Source organism: Lepisosteus platostomus, chromosome 6, assembly GCF_059453375.1.
Source record: "Lepisosteus platostomus isolate fLepPlt1 chromosome 6, fLepPlt1.hap1, whole genome shotgun sequence".
Classification (NCBI taxonomy): domain Eukaryota; kingdom Metazoa; phylum Chordata; class Actinopteri; order Semionotiformes; family Lepisosteidae; genus Lepisosteus; species Lepisosteus platostomus.
In genome coordinates, this window is record NC_142616.1 from 13,464,599 (window position 1) to 13,483,286 (window position 18,688).

An 18,688-nucleotide genomic window follows, 5' to 3' on the forward strand; every position below is an offset into this window, starting at 1 on the left:
AGCAGATACAGTATCTACAGAGAGCAGAGAGTCCTACAGGTCAGCACACACTGTAGAGAGCAGATACAGTATCTACAGAGAGCAGAGAGACCTACAGGTCAGCACACACTGTAGAGAGCAGATACAGTATCTACAGACAGCAGGGAGTCCTACAGGTCAGCACACACTGTAGAGAGCAGATACAGTATCTACAGAGAGCAGAGAGACCTACAGGTCAGCACACACTGTAGAGAGCAGATACAGTATCTACAGAGAGCAGAGAGACCTACAGGTCAGCACACACTGTAGAGAGCAGATACAGTATCTACAGACAGCAGGGAGTCCTACAGGTCAGCACACACTGTAGAGAGCAGATACAGTATCTACAGAGAGCAGAGAGACCTACAGGTCAGCACACACTGTAGAGAGCAGATACAGTATCTACAGAGAGCAGAGAGTCCTACAGGTCAGCACACACTGTAGAGAGCAGATACAGTATCTACAGAGAGCAGAGAGTCCTACAGGTCAGCACACACTGTAGAGAGCAGATACAGTATCTACAGAGAGCAGAGAGTCCTACAGGTCAGCACACACTGTAGAGAGCAGATACAGTATCTACAGAGAGCAGAGAGACCTACAGGTCAGCACACACTGTAGAGAGCAGATACAGTATCTACAGACAGCAGGGAGTCCTACAGGTCAGCACACACTGTAGAGAGCAGATACAGTATCTACAGAGAGCAGAGAGACCTACAGGTCAGCACACACTGTAGAGAGCAGATACAGTATCTACAGAGAGCAGAGAGTCCTACAGGTCAGCACACACTGTAGAGAGCAGATACAGTATCTACAGAGAGCAGAGAGTCCTACAGGTCAGCACACACTGTAGAGAGCAGATACAGTATCTACAGAGAGAAGAGAGTCCTACAGGTCAGCACACACTGTAGAGAGCAGATACAGTATCTACAGAGAGCAGAGAGTCCTACAGGTCAGCACACACTGTAGAGAGCAGATACAGTATCTACAGAGAGCAGAGAGACCTACAGGTCAGCACACACTGTAGAGAGCAGATACAGTATCTACAGACAGCAGGGAGTCCTACAGGTCAGCACACACTGTAGAGAGCAGATACAGTATCTACAGAGAGCAGAGAGACCTACAGGTCAGCACACACTGTAGAGAGCAGATACAGTATCTACAGAGAGCAGAGAGTCCTACAGGTCAGCACACACTGTAGAGAGCAGATACAGTATCTACAGAGAGCAGAGAGTCCTACAGGTCAGCACACACTGTAGAGAGCAGATACAGTATCTACAGAGAGCAGAGAGAGCTCACTGTGTGACTCTTAGTGATCTATACTGGGCTCTAGGTTTCAGACTCACAGGTGACTTATTGCCTTAGAGGGCTGTGACCCCCCATGACTCTGAGTCTCTCCTGCTGTAGAGTTTCCCCTCCCTGTGCTCCCCTCCACACCCCAAGGACTGGTCTGACATCCCTGTTCACCCTGATCTCTGTCTGGGGGCTGTGAGGAGGGCTGTGTGTCAGCTGGAGGACAGACTCAGAGAGGAAGTCAAGAGGCTCTCAGAGGAAGGTTTGTGTTTCACTCCCTTTCCTTACTGATTCAACAAAATAAAATAAAAAATCACTGTTTTAATGTCAATTAGAAAATGTAAGTTTTTTATTTCATGGTTCATAATTGATTTAAAGTTTAGCTTTTCATTTAATTCAAATTCAAAGTTTTATTTTATCATATTTATATTCAGTTTTCCTTGGTATCAACAAAATAAAATAAAAAACTTAAAGTGTTTAAGTATCAGTTAGGAACTTTTTTTTTCACACTATATTTATTTGATGTTTTTATTTCAATTTGTCATATCATGGTTATTAATTGATTTATAGATTTTATCTTGTCATAATTTAACTCATAATAGATGCACATTGTAATCATGTTTACCTTCAAATTCATATTTATACTTTACTCACCTCCCCCTGACTGTATCTGGACACAAGATCCTCATGACTGTGTTTTTCCATCATAATCTCCTGACAGATTAGTGGGGTTTTCTTCAGGATCAGTAGTTTGTTCCAGTGCAGCTGGATGAGCTGTCAGTGTCTCTTACAGACCCACAGCTCCACTGGCCAGACAACACACTCCTGTGTGTTACTGTCCTGCCTGAGAGATCAGCACAGCACTACAACACACAACACTGCACACCTGGAGACCAGACTCCAGCAGGAATGTGCTCTCAGCTCTCTAACATCTTTCTCTCTGTTTGCAGAGTTTGAGAGGCTTCGCAAACATGCAGGTGAGTCTGTTGTCACTGACAGGAACTTGTCATTTACAAAGGTCACAGCAGGGTCACAGGGGTCAATACAGGCTCTTACTCTAACAGGAGGAGATGTTGTAACTCCTGCTTTATACACAGCTGATGTGTTTAATGTTGTGAGCAAAGTCCCACAGATGGGCTTTGTCCTTATCAGGACTGATGAGGAATTGGACCCCAACACTGTGGCACACAGTGGGGACACCAACACTGACCCATGTCTTGGGATCCCCAATACACAGATTGAAGACCCCATCACTGTGTCAGGACTGCAGTTCTCCTTTACATCATTGTGAAACAGAGGATTGTAATCCTGTTAAACCTGTAAACTAGAATCTATACTGACAACTAGGAGCCTGCAGACACACGAGACACTGAACACAACAGTCTGAGACAGGAGCTCGAAATTCACTACTGTGAGAGACTAAGAGGAGAGGAAGGACTTGTTAAGGGAGGAAGAGGGTGAAATGAGAGCAGAGAAGAGGGAGAGAGACAGGATGTCTGTCCCTCTGCTCCTCCAGAAAGAGGTGTGACAGTGAAGCAGCCGGTCCCACTGAAGGACACCCACTGCTCTCCAGTCCACACTGGACACAGGCACACAGGCTCAGGCACTGGAGGATGAGCTCTGGAACAGACACCTTTACACAGAGAGTGGTGGGAGACTGGAACAAGCTGTCTAGAGTGTCTGCCCCAGTCCTTCTGGTGGGCGGCAGTGAGCTGTGTAGCAGGTGTCAGATTGAAGCAGTAACCCATCACTCTGGGGATGTACTGGAGTCTCCCAGTCTTATGGATCCCTAAACACTGGCACACCTCCCTGAAGACAGCTGACTCTGAGCTCCTCCCCTGGTCAGTATGCAGCTCCTCTCGTGAACATGCAGCAGGGTGTGTGGTTTCTCTCAGCACAGCTGAGCTCCTGGCTCAAGTAGAGACGCCATCACTGCTGGTATCTGTGTCTGGGTTGAATGGGCTCTCTGGGTCCAGCTGGGCCAGCACTGGAGACTCTGCAAGGACAGCTCTTGTTGTTCAAAAGCACATTGACAGTCTTCACCCCAGAGGGAAGATGCTGCTCTACAGATGCAGCCATTCAAAGTGAGCGGTACAGACACGTACCGCATGTAATTGGTTGCGGTGTCGCATATCATGACGCAAGATGACGCGGGGTACCGCAGTACGTGATTGGTTGACCGACAGGGGCACTCGTGGTCCGTTGGTCTGTCGTAGAAAGACTTACAGTAAACGTCTTTACTGTGCCCGTTGTAGATATTGAATTTTACCACTGAAGGGAAATCTTAGTAGCTGAGCATAAAAAGAATAGGAGCATACTGTAACGCGTGTTAAGGCCATAAACGATATTAATTTTGGAACATAAACATACAGTATATAGCTGGTCTTGGTACTTTAAAGAAAAAAATACACATCAGTATTCCATTTCTCCCTAAACATTTTAAGCTTCGAAGTCTTTAACTAACGTGATACCGGAGTCAACAAGCATACTTTTAGAATTTGATTAATAGGGAATATAATATGGAATCGTGTATCTAAAGAATTTAATAACGGTATGATTATATTCGTGTACTGCGACAGGGCTGTGTAGGGCTGTTTTGCCTCCCTGTTCATGCGCGTTTTCCTGTAGCCGACTGGTCTGCATGCCTGCCTAACAACTCACAAGTTGTGTGTTTGAATCCAGCTGGTGCTGGACTTTTCTTTTAACAAACATTTCTTCAAAAAAATAGAATAGCGATATTATGGACAATCAATTGACTTTTATATTTCAAAATATCGCAGCATGATCGATTCTAAGTCATTTTTGATAACAATGAATAGTTACCTTCTTCCCTTCTGACAACGGTCCCTGCTTCTGCTTCCTGCTTCTATTATGTGTGTGTGTGCAACAAAGTAAATTTTTATAGAGAAATGGAGGCTGGAAAGTATGCGTTACAATATAAACATTTATATTGATTTAAATCGTGTTCTGATTTAAATCGCAAACGCGTGTTTAATTATATGTGTTTTTTAATCATAATCAGCTAATGCAACATAAATTGATACAGCATCTTTGTCTTCTATCTTAATAAACTTTCAGTATAGCTTTCTACCCGTTAAGATTTATATTTCATGGGATTTTGGGATAAAACGTGGAAGGATTAGATTGTAATCGTTTTTATTTGTCAAATACGTGATTGTATTTCTGAATGTTATGTGACACCTACAGTAGTTCACTGCTTTAAATACATTGAATTGAGAAACTTATGTGTAGCACTTAAGATCTTTTTTTCTGAACCAGGGAAAATCTGATCATGTTTCTCTATAACAATAATAAAAAACTTTATTTTACATATCACCTTTAAAAGTGGTAGTACCTTTTTTAGTACTATATTTTTGTATTATATTCCCTATTAATCAAACTCTAAGAGTATGTATCGGCTTGTCAGTCAGGTCTTTTTTCTCTATTTGAATTGTCGTTTACACCTCGCACGACTTTAAAAGCTAGCAAGACAGGTTTCAATTCACATTAGCTGGCGAGCCTTGTTAACAAAAAAACTAATAATAATGTAACATGCCACTGTTTGTTCATGAATAAAGTAATACTGAGATTTCCTTAGATACGCGATTAAAAAATAAATAAATAAAAATTTGAATCCCCGGCGGAACACATTTCATAAGAATCAGCGGTTTTACAGTATATATCGCCTTTAAAGGTGGCTTCTCAAAACGCTTTACAGGATAAAAACAACCAGAACAGCAACAACAACAATATTGTATTTCATTGCACTTTGAAAACCAAGTAATAACTTAACTTTACGTGCAAACGTTTCATATGTTGCTGTAGTGAATGCCTGTGTACCCATAAGTATCTTATTTGCCTTGAGTCCTGGCTATCTCTCTCCCCCTCCCCCCCTCTCTCCCTCAATTCAATTCAATTCAAGGTGTTTTATTTGCATGACAGATGGGTAAAATTAGTGTTGGGAATGTATATTTTGATATTTACACCCGGCGCGGCACCGAGGGAGCGTCTGAATTTATAACTTAGTTTTTAAAATTAGTCAAGCAATATGAAGCATCTCCTTTTACTTTTAAGTGCCGTAAATACATTGAGCACAGCTTTCTTGGGTCGAATTGGGTCGAAAACCTGGGCGTAGCACCATTTTCTTTTTCTGATCACTCACTTTCTGGATACACATCTCACCTGTCCTGTTCTTTGTTTTCCTGGTTTGCTGATTATGCCTGCTGCGGTCCACTCCTACCCTCACACCTAAAGAATACTATTTTAAATTTCTTGGCGCAGTTCATTAACCCTTGTATGTGCTGTCCGCGCCCAAAATGCAATAAAAAAAAGTCAAAAACCGCGCTCAAAATGCAATTTAGAGCTTAATAAGATACACTCCACAGGAATTCACAACAGCAACATATGAAACGTTTATTTTTTAATCGCGTATCTAAGGAAATCTTAGTATAACTTTGTTCATGAACAAACAGTGGCATGTTACATTATTATTAGTTTTTTTGTTAACAAGGCTCGCCAGCTAATGTGAATCGAAACCTGTCTTGCTAGCTTTTAAAGTCGTGCGAGGTGTAAACGACAATTCAAATAGAGAAAAAAGACCCGACTGACAAGCCGATACATACTCTTAGAGTTTGATTAATAGGGAATATAATACAAAAATATAGTACTAAAAAAGTATAGTATTTTATAGTACTAAACTAGCACTTCGTAGAAGGAGGCGCTCTTTTCCTCTAGTCTAACAGTCTGTCCACAAACAAAACATTCCTGTTAGACAAGAGGAATTGAAAAAAAACAATTTTGTCAATGAAAATCGGTTTGTGTGTCTCTCTCTGCTGGATGAATAAAAGAATTTTATTGAAAACGCGTTAGCGATTGTCTGGTTTTTACTTTGGTCCCTTTTAACTGTTTTTCGATCTACTGTATTGCTTTGAGATGCCACTTTTAAAGGCGATATGTAAAATAAACTTTTTTATTATTGTTATAGAGGAACATGATCAGATTTTCCCTGGTTCAGAAAAAAGATCTAAAGTGCTACACATAACTTTCTTAATTCGATGTATTTAAAGAAGTGAACTACTGTAGTAGAATGTGTCACATAACATTCAGAAATACAATCACGTATTTGACAAATAAAAACGATTATAATCTAATCCTTCCACGTTTGATCCCAAAATCCCAAGAAATATAAATCTTGACGGGTAGAAAGCTATGCTGAAAGTTTATTAAGATACTTAGAAGACAAAGATACTGTATCAATTTATGTTGCATTAGCCTGATTATGATTAAAAAACACATATAATTAAACACGCGTTTGCGATTTAAATCAGAACACGATTTAAATCAATATAAATGTTTATATTGTAACGCATACTGTCCAGCCTCCATTTCTCTATAAAAATTTACTCTGTTGCACACACACACACAATAGAAGCAGGAACCGCTGTCAGAAGGGAAGATATGTTCAAAATATCGCAAATATCGATCATGTTGCGATATTTTGAAATATAAAAGTCAATTGATTGTCCATAATATCGCTATTCTATTTTTTCGAAGAAATGTTTGTTAAAAGAAAAGTCCAGCACCAGCTGGATTCAAACACATAACCTGCCAGGTGGTAGTCACGCACCTAGACCAGTCGGCTACAAGACAGCTCGCATGAACAGGCAGGCGAAACAGCCCTACACAGCCCTATCGGAGCACACGAATACCATTATTAAATTCTTTAGATACGCGATTCCATATTATATTAGCAGAAAAGCTTAAAACTACCACTTTTTCACACGCTATTTCACATGCTAGTTAAATACTTCGATGCTTAAAATCGTTAGGGAGAAATGGAATACCGGTGTGTATTTTTCCTTTTAAGTGCCGATTCCTGGAATCTGACTGGCTGACACCCTTCTGAAGTGGTTCCATAAAATCTGGTATACGGAAAAAAAAGCGTTGATAAATACAAGTGTCTTTTAATACACTCTTTGCTGTGCTCTTGAGGATCCTTGTGCTATTTTAAGCTCTAGTTGAATGATAGGTGTCGCATTTTAAATCATTTTCGTAGTAAGAAATTATGAAACGCCCTGTTAAAAGCAAGGAAGTTTTTATGCCCGTTGAAGTAAAACAAAATGCCTGACAAAGTATGGCTTGGACAGATTCCAAGTGCTTGTACAAATGTGCTAAAGAAATTATACTTTGAGAATACAGCTTGTCCAAAGTCATCCATTATTAATACTATTAGTAATATCTTCAGTAAAGGCTTTGATGCATAAATATTTCTGATAAAGGTAGGTTGTGTACTTTTGTCCAACTGAGCAATCTTGCTTTCATAAAATATACCAACATTTTAATGACTGATGATTAACATGCTGTAATACACAGTTCAAAATTAAAGGCTCAAATGCTGTACATGAAAGGTTAAGCTCCCCCTGGCGGTTTTACAAGGCGACGCCGGATAGTTAACCACGTGACACACGTTAACTGCGTGATACCGTGTGATACTGCGACACGCCCACTGGGGTATGCCGCGAAATACCTCACCCATTTTGAATGGCTGCATCTGTATGTGTGAGAAATATAAGGTGTTCAGTAACGTCAGCAAACTAGGGGTCAAACCAGCAGTAGTAGGATGCCGGTCCAATGAAACTCCTCACATCCTGAACTGACCGGCGGGCTGGCCAGGAGTTTACTGTGGCTCCTCTTCAGGGCTTGTGGAGACCCCTTCTGGCTCAGAAGATCCCAGGAAACGAGTCTCATGCTGTAGGAGATTCATTTCTTCAGTGTGTCTTGAGACCTGTCCTCCTCATGAGGTCCCTGACCTTTCTTCACTTGTCCAGGACCTGGAGAATGAGGGTCATCCAGGCACACCGGGCACTCTGACCTGGGCACGCCACTGAGCTCCCTTCCCATCAGCCGCTCAGAGCTGGCTGGGCAGGGCACAGTCCAGAAGGCTGGAGCGTGTGTTGCCACAGCCCCTGACCTCTGGAGAAGGCAGTCTCTGGCCTGACCTCTGGGGCACCTCAACTTGCCGGTAGCTGCTGTACAGGTCCAGAGAGCTGAACCAGCGCTACCCTGAGACATAATCCAGCACCTCGTCAGTGTGGCTCAGGGGACAAGAGTCCTTCTTGGTGACGTTGTTGAGTCCCTGTAGTCTGTACAGACCAGCAGTGAAGCGTCCTTCTGCAGGGGGAGATCAGGGCCTGTCAGAGGGCTCGATCTCCCCTGCTGCAGTCAGACCCCGGACTGCTTCCTCTGCCTCGGCTCTCTTGTGGATGGCCAGGCGGGGGGAGGGATGCAGATGGGTCTTGCTTCGCCAGTGTCGATGGTGCGCTGAGCTTCGTTTGTACGAGTACAGTCTTCCTCTCTTCCAGCAAACACATCTGCAAACTCTCGTAGCAGAGTCCTTGGTTGTCCCTGCTCTGCCTCACTCAGTCCCTCTTTGCTGCGCTGAGAAAGCTCCTCCACCATTTTGTCTGATTTTGTTGTGGTCTTGAAGGCCGAGCCCCTGTCCTCAGTTTCAGGATGCTGCTCCCTCGCACCGTGGGTCAGTGTCTCCTGGTTCAGGGGGAGACTCTGGGCTCCCTGCTGTATCTCCATGGTAACTCTCGGCTGCTCTGGAGCTGTTGCACTGGTACCCAGGAGGAGGTGTGGCCCCTCGCTGCTATTAGCTTGAGGGCCACTCTGCATTTCCTGCTGGCACTGCTCTCGAGACGCACGGTTCTGCACAGAGGAGTTCAGTACCAGTGACTCCATCCTCTCACCTGGCCATCCAGGGAAAGCTCTCTTCACTGGTCTGCAGCAGAACTGCCAGGTTCTCTCCTTCTGTAGTCTGTCTGAGCCAGGCGCTGCCTGTAGGAGTTATACTGTACCTGACCATCGTGATCTTCAGCATGAACACACACCTGCAGACTCACACAGCTGAGCCTTGAAGAGCGGGATCACCAACACATGGCTCAACAAATACAAACAGTGAAAACAGTGAGATCTGGTGGTAAATTAATTATTAGTCCAGCAAACTGATGTCATAACGAGTAAGGAAAGTTATTGAGGTTAAATCATTCTGTGCAGTAATATCCACAGATGTCCTTCCATCAGCTCTTACAACCATTCCTGCAGACTGCCTTCATCTAGAACTGACACAAATCATCACTTTTAAAAAGATGGTGATTACAGTATTTTTATTTCTTTAACCTTTACATTTGATTACACAACTTTAATATCTGTTTCCCCAATTTCTGAATATCCCTGCTTTCCCTTAAGAAATACAATTGTAGAGACTCATCACAACAAATACATAACAAATCTGTTCAATTCACACCCAGATGTGACAAAACACATTTAAGACTTTCAAACGTTTTAAATATTTTCTTAATTTCAGTTCTCTTCACTCCCTGGGATATCTGAAAAAACACTGTTGCATACAAAATATTTTACATACAGCTACTAATAAAGATGTACAATAAAGTTCACTATTAATAAATTACTTGTATTAATAGACATTAAATACATTAATAGAAACAATAAAATTAGTTTTTAATAAATAATTCCTATGAATAAACACATCAATAAACTTTATTATTAATGAATGTGGTTTCACTGGAAAGCAGTTTTAGTTAAACATTACAATCCTTTTCCAAGTGACGGACACATGACTTCCTGCCGTAGTGCCGGTGTTGTTTCCCCTCTATTCTCCTGTGATCCAGAGCTCCGCCTGTCCCACACTGAGCTGTCTCCCCATGTGAAGAGGCGCTGGGAGTCAGTCCTGTACTCCAGTCACCTCTAGAGGGCAGCAGCTCTCACTCTGGGCTCGTTGCAGTGGAGAGCAGGTTCAGCTCGGAGCTGCGGACTGATTTCAGCGGCCAAGTTCGTTGCTCTTGGTCTGAAGTTGGCGCGCTAGTTTAACACGGAGCTGTGTGCTGACCAGGGGCTGAGCTCCAGTTAGTGCGCTGTGTCAGTTCGTTACAACTGACTCACAATGTCTGTTTTTCAGGTTTCCATACGTATTACACTGATTTGTGTGTAACGAACAAGAAAAAAAGACACACACCAGCTTTGTCTGTTCTCTCTCGGGTTCCCTGTCTTGTGTAAAGACAACTTCAGCCTTAATTCAGGTGACAGAGTTAAATACACTGACAGACAGCTCTTAACACACAAACAACAGATCCTTTTTACTCAATTCAATTCAAGGTGCTTTATTAGTATGACCAATGGGTACAATAAGGGTTGCCAAAGCAGATAAAATTAATGAAATTCACATGACACAAAACAAAAAATAAAAGTAAAATAAAAGCTACAGACATATTACAAACATTTACAACAAAGACATATTCTAAAATATTGACATATACTGTAGACAGAAGGAGCATTATTGGGAGAAACACTCACTGTTCCTCAGACTGTGACAGGAGATCACATACTGGGCTGCCAGTTCACCTGAGTTCCTTCCTCCCTCTCCCAGTAGGATTGGGACCCGTCCAAGACAGTGTAGGAGGAGACAAGCTTGCAGTTACTGCCTGTGAGATTCAGGTCCCTGTTATTGTTAATGAAGTGGCAGCAATTTCGAGCTTTTAAGAATTTTGTCATAATGAGACTTTTACAATCTAACTGATAGAGAGGAACCAGAATAACCATGAAAAGACAGTTTGCTTATTTTTCTTCTTGTGAAATAATGTGTCAATCAGTATAAAGATGCCCTCAGCCGTGTGATCTGCACACAGTGGATCATCAGGTCTCCTTCAGATTTAAAGACACTTTCTCCCACAGGAGCCAGACTCTCGCAGTGTGAGAGCTCTGCACACGCTCACAGCTCATCTCAGCCAGGCTGGGCCTGTCTGTGCTGACCAACCCAGGAGAGCCCATTTCCACAGGTCCGCCTGCCCAGTCTCTCCAGTCATATCAGAACACATCCAGAGCATCTGGACCAGTCCTGTCCACACTGTAATGTCCACTACACGCTGGCCACACAATCCTGACGCTTTCTGAAGTGTTTTCTTTATTTTTACCTGCTGCACACAAACAAGCACCAGTGACTGCAGACGAGTTCAACCCAAACCAGTGATGTGAACCTGTGACTGCAGGCATCACGTGCAAACTGTATCAGAACAGTGGAAAAGAAGACAACGGGTTTGGTTTGATTAATTAATCCATCACTCAGTTTTATTTTGTCACTGAATGCCCTGGGTGTCTCAGGACAGGCAGGCCCAGTCCAGCTGAAATCAGCAGACTGAACAGAACTGTAGTTTACTGCAGTGAGCTTCCTGCTGGAGTGAATCCTGATACACACTCTAGACACCTGCATCTGTACTTTCATCTGAGAGAGGATTGAGATACAGATCATTTCATCCTGTCTGTCTGCTCTCTGATCCACAGCTGATGTGACTCTGGACCCCAATACAGCTCATCCTGATCTCATCCTGTCTGAGGATGGGAAACAAGTGAGACATGGAGACACACGACAAGATCTCCCTGACAATCCAGAGAGATTTGATCCTTGTCCCTGTGTCCTGGGAAAGGATGGGATCACCTCAGGGAGACACTACTGGGAGGTGGAGGTGGGGGAGAAGACTGAGTGGGATTTAGGAGTCGCCAGAGAGTCCATCAACAGGAAGGGGAAGATCACACTGAGCCCCCAGTATGGTTACTGGACTATGTGGCTGAGGAAAGCGAATGAGTACAAGGCAAACTCTTGCCCTGCTGTCCTCCTCCCCCTGAGCCAGAAGCCCCAGAAGGTGGGGGTGTATGTGGACTATGAGGGGGGACAGGTCTCCTTTTACAATGTGGACAACAGGTCTCATATCTACACCTTCACTGCCTCCTTCACTGAGAAACTCTTTCCACTCTTCAGCCCCTGTACCAATAAGGGAGGTACAAACTCAGCCCCACTGATCATCTGTCCTGTCAGTCACACAGACTGAATCAGCACAATACCTGTGGGAGGGGCTCTCCTGGAGAAAACAATTATTCTACTCGTTTGTGTCAAACTGTTCTGCTTTCAGTCCATGTTATTGCTCTATTTTCTATTGTCTCACCATTAATCATGTCTTTCAGTAAATCAGTAAAATACTGTCACAGCTGTTGTCTTTCTTCACAAGCGACTGTCCTGCCTGGCTCGGGTCCGACTCGCGTCCTGCGGTTGCCCCTGGCAACAGCAACCTTCCCATGAGCTCCCGACCCGTCACTCCAACTGGATCGGGTCGCCGTTCGGTGAATCCCACCTTTCCCACCAGACCCGATCTGTTCCCAGTCCCGTGAATCAGCAGCCGGATTGACTTCCTTCTTACCGCGGTGTCGGTGCTCCGCGGTCAGAGCCTCCTTCTCCCTGCGAGCGCTCGGTTCTCTCCGAGACGAGAGTGTCTCGTTCCCCTCTTCTCTGCTGCTCTGATTCCCTGTCGCGATACAGCGATTCCTTTTCCTCCTTCTTCCCTCTTTTTCCTTTCTGTCTTGCTCATTTTTTGCCTCATTTCCTTTTCGTTTTTCATCGCCGTCGGCTCATCAGCCTGATGTTCCTTTTTGTTCCTCTTGGACCCTTCTCCTAGTTTTCTCCTAGTTTCCTCACCGTTATCAGCCTCCCCTCTCTGTTTCCCAGCTGGGAGCCTGGCTTGTTTCAGCGCGCTGCTCGCGAACTGTCCGCCTGTCCTTCTGTATCAAACCCCACTTGTATGTCCTGCTCCTGCCTCCAGCGTTTCTAGATCATCTTACCCAGCACACTGGAACCTGCGCCTGGGCTCCAGCCATCATCACGCTGCAGCAGCACAGCGAGCCCAGTGTCTGTTACTCGTCGCTCTGAAAGAAGGGGATTAGGGCGGGAGTCTGTTCTCAGCTCTGACTTGCAAAGTAGAACTGGACACAGGCAGGTCAGACCTCATCAGCTGGACCGTCCAGTTTCTAATCTGCCTCAGTGTGATGGAGCAAACTGAAGCTCAGTCAGAGCCTCTTCCTTCAGTGCACTGAGCTGGACTCTCCTGCCCTGACTGACTGACTGGACTGACAGGGATCAGCTGACTGGCCCTGTGCCTCACTGGGACTTCCCTCAGGAGAGCAGCGTCAGGTGCAGAGGGCAGGGAGCTGTGTCCCAGCTCAGTGTGGAGTCTCACTCCTGTGCTGTAACATCAGCACCAGCCAGCAGTCTGGAGTCCAGTTCAGGGCTGAGACAGAAGGAAGACTGGCAAGGAGTTTGTTAGGTCTGGGGTTTAGTACAGATCAGTGGCTCCAGAGAGAATTCAGTCTTTCAGTGTTGCTGCACTCCTGGATGAGTCTGAATTCTCTGTCGTCTCCACAGTGGAGCAGACCAGTAGAGTTTATAGTAGAAACTGGGAGCCAGAGGGTGAGGCGCACCAGCAGGTCTCGGAAGAGATGTGGATCGTCTCCCAGTGCAGGGAAGACCGGCCGAGGAAGTGTGAGCCCACCTGAGGGTGCCAGGAGGTCCCAGAGCAGGGAGGGGACAGGCTTCTTCCTGGGAAAGGGAAGACTGGCCACGGGTGGGAGAGCCCTTCTGAGTGGGCCAGGGGCTCCAGGGAGCGGAAGGAACGAGTCTAGAGAGTGGGGAGGAAGAGGAATGGAGAACTCGGGAGTTCAGCAGGAATTAGTCTGTTCCAGCTTTCTCATGGAACAGAGGACTGCAGACTTGTTCCCTGTGGGAAGAGGAGCTGAAGGTCTGTTGGGGAATGAATCCCTCTGGGGAGGACTGGTTTCTGGTCATAGGGTTTGGGAGAGCAGCTAGAGGTGATGGGGTCAGGGTGAGAGAGTGAGGGGGTTTGGGAGAGCAGCTAGAGGTGATGGGGTGAGAGAGTGAGGGGTTTGGGAGAGCAGCTAGAGGTGATGGGGTGAGAGAGTGAGGGGTTTGGGAGAGCAGCTAGAGGTGATGTTGGGGTTACGGATGTTGGGGTTGGGCAGTCGGCTCTGCCCAACCCAGACTCCCAGGGACACGTCCCCCAGGGACAGAGTCCTGAGCCCTGAGTCCTGGCCAGGGGGCGGCCAGAGCCCCAGTCAGGAGGGACCCAGGAGAGCACTGGAACACCAGGACTCCACAGACAGCAGAGGAGGAAGAGGCCAGCATCATCTTCCTCCCCCCTACCCAACACTGGGCTTGGAGGGGGAGTGTGAGGGACACGGTGTTCAGGACAGCAGGGACTGAAGAGGAAGCTGAAGACCTCCGGAGGACACTGGGCTCCTTCACTCGCACGATATGGAAAATCAGATGCAGAGCCCGGAAGAGCGTCAGCGCCTGGCTTTTAAGGTGGGCAGGGAATAGGAATAGGAAGCAGGTGCAGAGAATGAAGTCTTTAGTGAAAGGGCTTAAGGAGGGGGGACTATAGTCGTGACAAGTACGACCTACGACCTACGATTTTGCTAGAATTTACATGAAACCTTGATGCTAGACTTGTTGATCGCCCTGGGAATGTGTTCCACTTTCCCCTTTCACTGTGTTATGGTACTGGCATGGACCTCACAAGTCATCACACACAGATTCCAAAATATATCCCCACTGCGACTTCACCACAAGGTAAAACTGCGGCTCTTTAAAGTGCTTCTAGATGAATTTTCGGGGACGAGAGCCAAAGTGTCTCACCCCCTCACCCCTCTTGAAGTCCTCGAACTGGTTTAATTCCTGTCCTGTACTGGACTCTACACTTAAAGGGCTGTAGAGACAAGTACCACTGTGACACATGAGCGCTGTTGTCTTTCGTACGGTGTGACCATTTGACAGCTCGGTGGTCAGTCTCAAGGAGATTCTTCCCTGACAGGTAATACTACAAAGTGCCCAGAGCCCACTTTACTGCTGGGCACTGAAATCCCACAGTAGACCTGCAGGCACAGGGGAAGAGTTTCCTGCTGATCTACAGGATGGGCCTCCTGTTCTCCCCTCTCCCTGCAGTAACACAGTCTGGACCACGAATGGCAAGTCAGAATCCAGACACTGCCGCCCTGGGTCTGCACACAATTCCCCTTTCCAGTCAGTAACTGCTGGCTCTCATGCTTCAGTCCAGAAGAGGCTCTGTTCCTCGCTGTCTTTCTGGTCAGATCTGTGGGAGACTCTGGGAAGAAACCTGCGGTACCAGCCCACGAGTCCGAAGGAGGATCAGACTTGTTTTCTCCGGGCTGGCCGCAGTTTGTCAAGCAAGGCCTTGATCTTGTGTACCTGGTGCTCCAACACCCCACTGCTGACAACATACCCCAGGAACAACACCTCCTTCCGTGATGAAGAGCTCTCCGCTGCTCTTACTGCCAGTCCTGCCTTGTGGATCTGCTGGAAGAGCCCTTCAGGTGCTGCGGGTCTTCATTCAGGAGAGCTGTAGATGACAACATCACGATCTCCTAACAAGTAACTGCACCCTGGTGCACGCAAATTCCAAAATATATCTCGACTGCGGCTTCAGCAGAGGAACACTGTTATATCGCTCACAGAGTCCGTTTGGGGGTTACGACGCTGCTGCGCTTGGGGTTTGGGGGTTACCTCTTTACGGTACTGACGTGCCTTGGCGGGTGTCAGTTACGAGTTCTGCACAATGAAGAGCGGACGTCTCAGTCCCTGGTCTTCCTCGGTGTCACACTGGCGGCGAGGAAGGAGTCTTCACTCCCACTGCCCCCCCGTTCCTCACTTGACCTGTTGAGCCTCCAGCGCCCTGGACTCGCTGGCTGGACTCCTTCAGGACTCACTGGGCTGCACCTGAGCTCACAAACGTGCCGGACGCCCGGAACAAAGCGATCCTCGTACACTGCCTGGGGACCGAGGGACAGCACGGCGCGTTGTCCACACTCTCGGCCCGCTGCAACCCTTTAGTAACCCTTTAGTAAGTAAGTAGTAAGTAAACAAGTAACAGAAATGTCCTTGGATACAGAAGTGTGACCAGAACTGGTGTCAGAAAAGACTGCACAGTCCTCCTCTTCCTCTTCTGCTCTTCTCTTGACTCTTCTCCCCAACTCCTCCCTCTCTGGACACTTGAGGATTCAATCCAGTTCACTCTGTGTCTCCCACTTCTCTCTGCTCACGTTTCCACTGCATCTCCACTCTTCACTCTCACTCTTCACTGAGCACCAGATCTTCACTGGCTGTCCCAGCTGACCGGGTGCAGCCTGTGTGTGAACAGCTCTCATGTCCCTGACATGGCAGCGCAGGTCTGCTGGCTCCTCTCCCCTCGTGCTGAGAGAGCTCCTGTCTGTGCGGATGGGAGACCAGGGGCCTGTGGACTCAGCCTGTGCTCCCTGTCTCTCTCAGCTGTGGGGAGACGATACGCCGCTGCCTCACTCCTGCAGCAGCAGTGCCTCAGCTCAGTCCTGCTTGAACAGCCCCTCTGCTCCCTGCAGCACACTGGGAGCCTTTCATGGGGCCTGAGAAATGAGCCACCACACAGCCATCTGCCCAGAATCGAAGCTGTATCTCCTCAAGCAGCCCTGGATTTCGGACTCCCACAGGCCTGGAAGACAGACCAGCCCTCTAGCAAAAACACTCCTGTTCCTTCCTGCTGGAGCCGAGATGGAGACAGAAACCTTTGCTCTTCCCAGTGGATGAATCAGCCCAGAGGAGCAGGGTATCCTGACAGCTCCTCTCCCTCACTTCAAATCCCTCTTCATCACAGAGCAGAAGACTCACTCGGATCAGATGGGCCTCATTCAGCAGGGTGTCCCCATGAGCAGGCAGTAATATTGGCTCATGGTCACACACAGGCCCAACAGGAGCCCCTCTCACTGTCTCACACGTAGGCTGGGCAAACGATTTTTAAAAATTTTTTAAAAGAAATAAAAAATGAGATATAATGATGTGTTCCGGCTTAACTTAGACATTGCACGACTTTAAAACCTATAAAAACAGGTTTCGAGAGTTAAAAACCACTTTTTATGCGCGAAAAATTGATGATTTTTCTTCCTCGTGATCAGCTCAGAATCTCTGTGTACGCTGTAAGGTTTTTACTTCTTAATTAAACGTTTAAAATACACGAATTTCATAAAGACAACACACGTTTCGAAGAGAAAAAATCCCATTCTTTTCTCTTCCTGGTGTGTGAAACTGATCAGCAGGTCTTTTTTTCCCAATCAGAGGCTCTGAAAATAGCGCACCGCCCACTGCGCTCCGTCAGAGGGGCGCGGCACCGAGAGAGGGAGGAGGCGCGGAGCGCAGCAGAGCAGAACGAACGATCTGCTGCCTGGAGCGCTTATGGCAGCGATCGCGTCTGCATTTATAACTTAGTTTTTAAAATCAATCAAGCAATATGAAGCATCTCCTTTTACTTCTAAGTCCTTTACTTATCATTAAACAAACAGCTTTTCAACAAATTAGACGTATCATTTTATAACCGTTAGCATCTTATTGTACTTCCTAATTATATTACACGTGGAAAATAATACGTTTTTAATAATCTTTAATGATTTATACATTTTGGAAAGGTTTCATCTATACAAAACAGTGTTAGTATAAATTATAAATATAATAATTATCATACATAATATAAAGTATAAATGACAAATATAGCAGTAATAAAACTGTGTTGGAATTGTTGCACTTTTTTCCATGTCTTGTAAAACGTAATCATTTACAAGACTTTGGTCAAATGTGCACTTGATCTGACAAAATAAAAATATAAACAAATGAAAGTAAACAAAAAAGTAAATTATGAAATAAAATGTGGCACTAGTAAAATAAATCAAACTAAAGTTCTAAAATAATGAGAAATATTTTAAAAAAATTCTAAAAAAATTTAAAATATACTAAAAAATGCTCCTTTTCCCATCGGCACTGAGATGAAGCCCATCAGCAGCAAAGGCCTGAGCAATGGGCTGCTTATTCTTCAGAAGCACTCTGTCGCTCCTGAGGAGCTGCACATGGTCCATCTGAGAAGGGAGCTGTGAAAGAGCCCGGTTAGCTTCTTTCACAGCTCCAGCCGTAAATGAGTCATCACAGAGCCGTGGCAAAATGGAGCAAATGGCGAAATGTACCTTACAAGAAGACGCTCTCCTTACTGCCACAATCGGTTCTTTCATAGCTCTAAGGATGTCATAGGGGGAGTCACCCTGAGCTATGTTATTTGTCCCTATGTGAACGATCAGTAATATATCCTCTGTCAGGGCCTGGAGGTGGTACAGGTGCTGGTGGGCACTGCGCTGCAGTGTTGTGCCAGAGTGCAGCCACACCTGCTCTGCTGGCAGAACTTTTTCCAGGCCCCGCAACATAGAGTCGCCGAGGACATACACTTTCTTTGGACCTGATGGGAAAAAGGCATTATCAAACCTACATCATAAAAATACATCTTAAAAGTATATAAACTATAACTGAACAGCAAACATATTCAATAAATAACAATGAACAATGAATAACAATGTAAATGTTAAAAATAATAACCAACGAGTAACTATATACAGTGCTGGAAACCAGCTATCAGAAGGCACGGGGAAGTTA

At 45.7% G+C, this 18,688-nt stretch overlaps 1 protein-coding gene across 2 annotated transcripts in view; it reads left to right on the forward strand.

Moving 5' to 3' along the window:
* Window positions 1-12,366, forward strand: part of LOC148660433 (E3 ubiquitin-protein ligase TRIM39-like) — a 182,698-nt gene extending 170,332 nt beyond the window's left edge. Inside the window, exons 7-9 of one of the 2 annotated variants that reach the window (XM_088637799.1) lie at window positions 1,423-1,570; window positions 2,259-2,285; window positions 11,668-12,366. In XM_088637799.1, the coding sequence (XP_088493925.1) occupies window positions 1,423-1,570; window positions 2,259-2,285; window positions 11,668-12,212 (720 nt within the window). In that variant the 3' untranslated portion in view covers window positions 12,213-12,366. Of the gene's footprint in view, window positions 1-1,422; window positions 1,571-2,258; window positions 3,563-11,667 lie in introns of those variants that run through there. The other variant, XM_088637797.1, reaches the window with a different exon arrangement.
* Window positions 12,367-18,688: the final 6,322 nt, after the last annotated feature.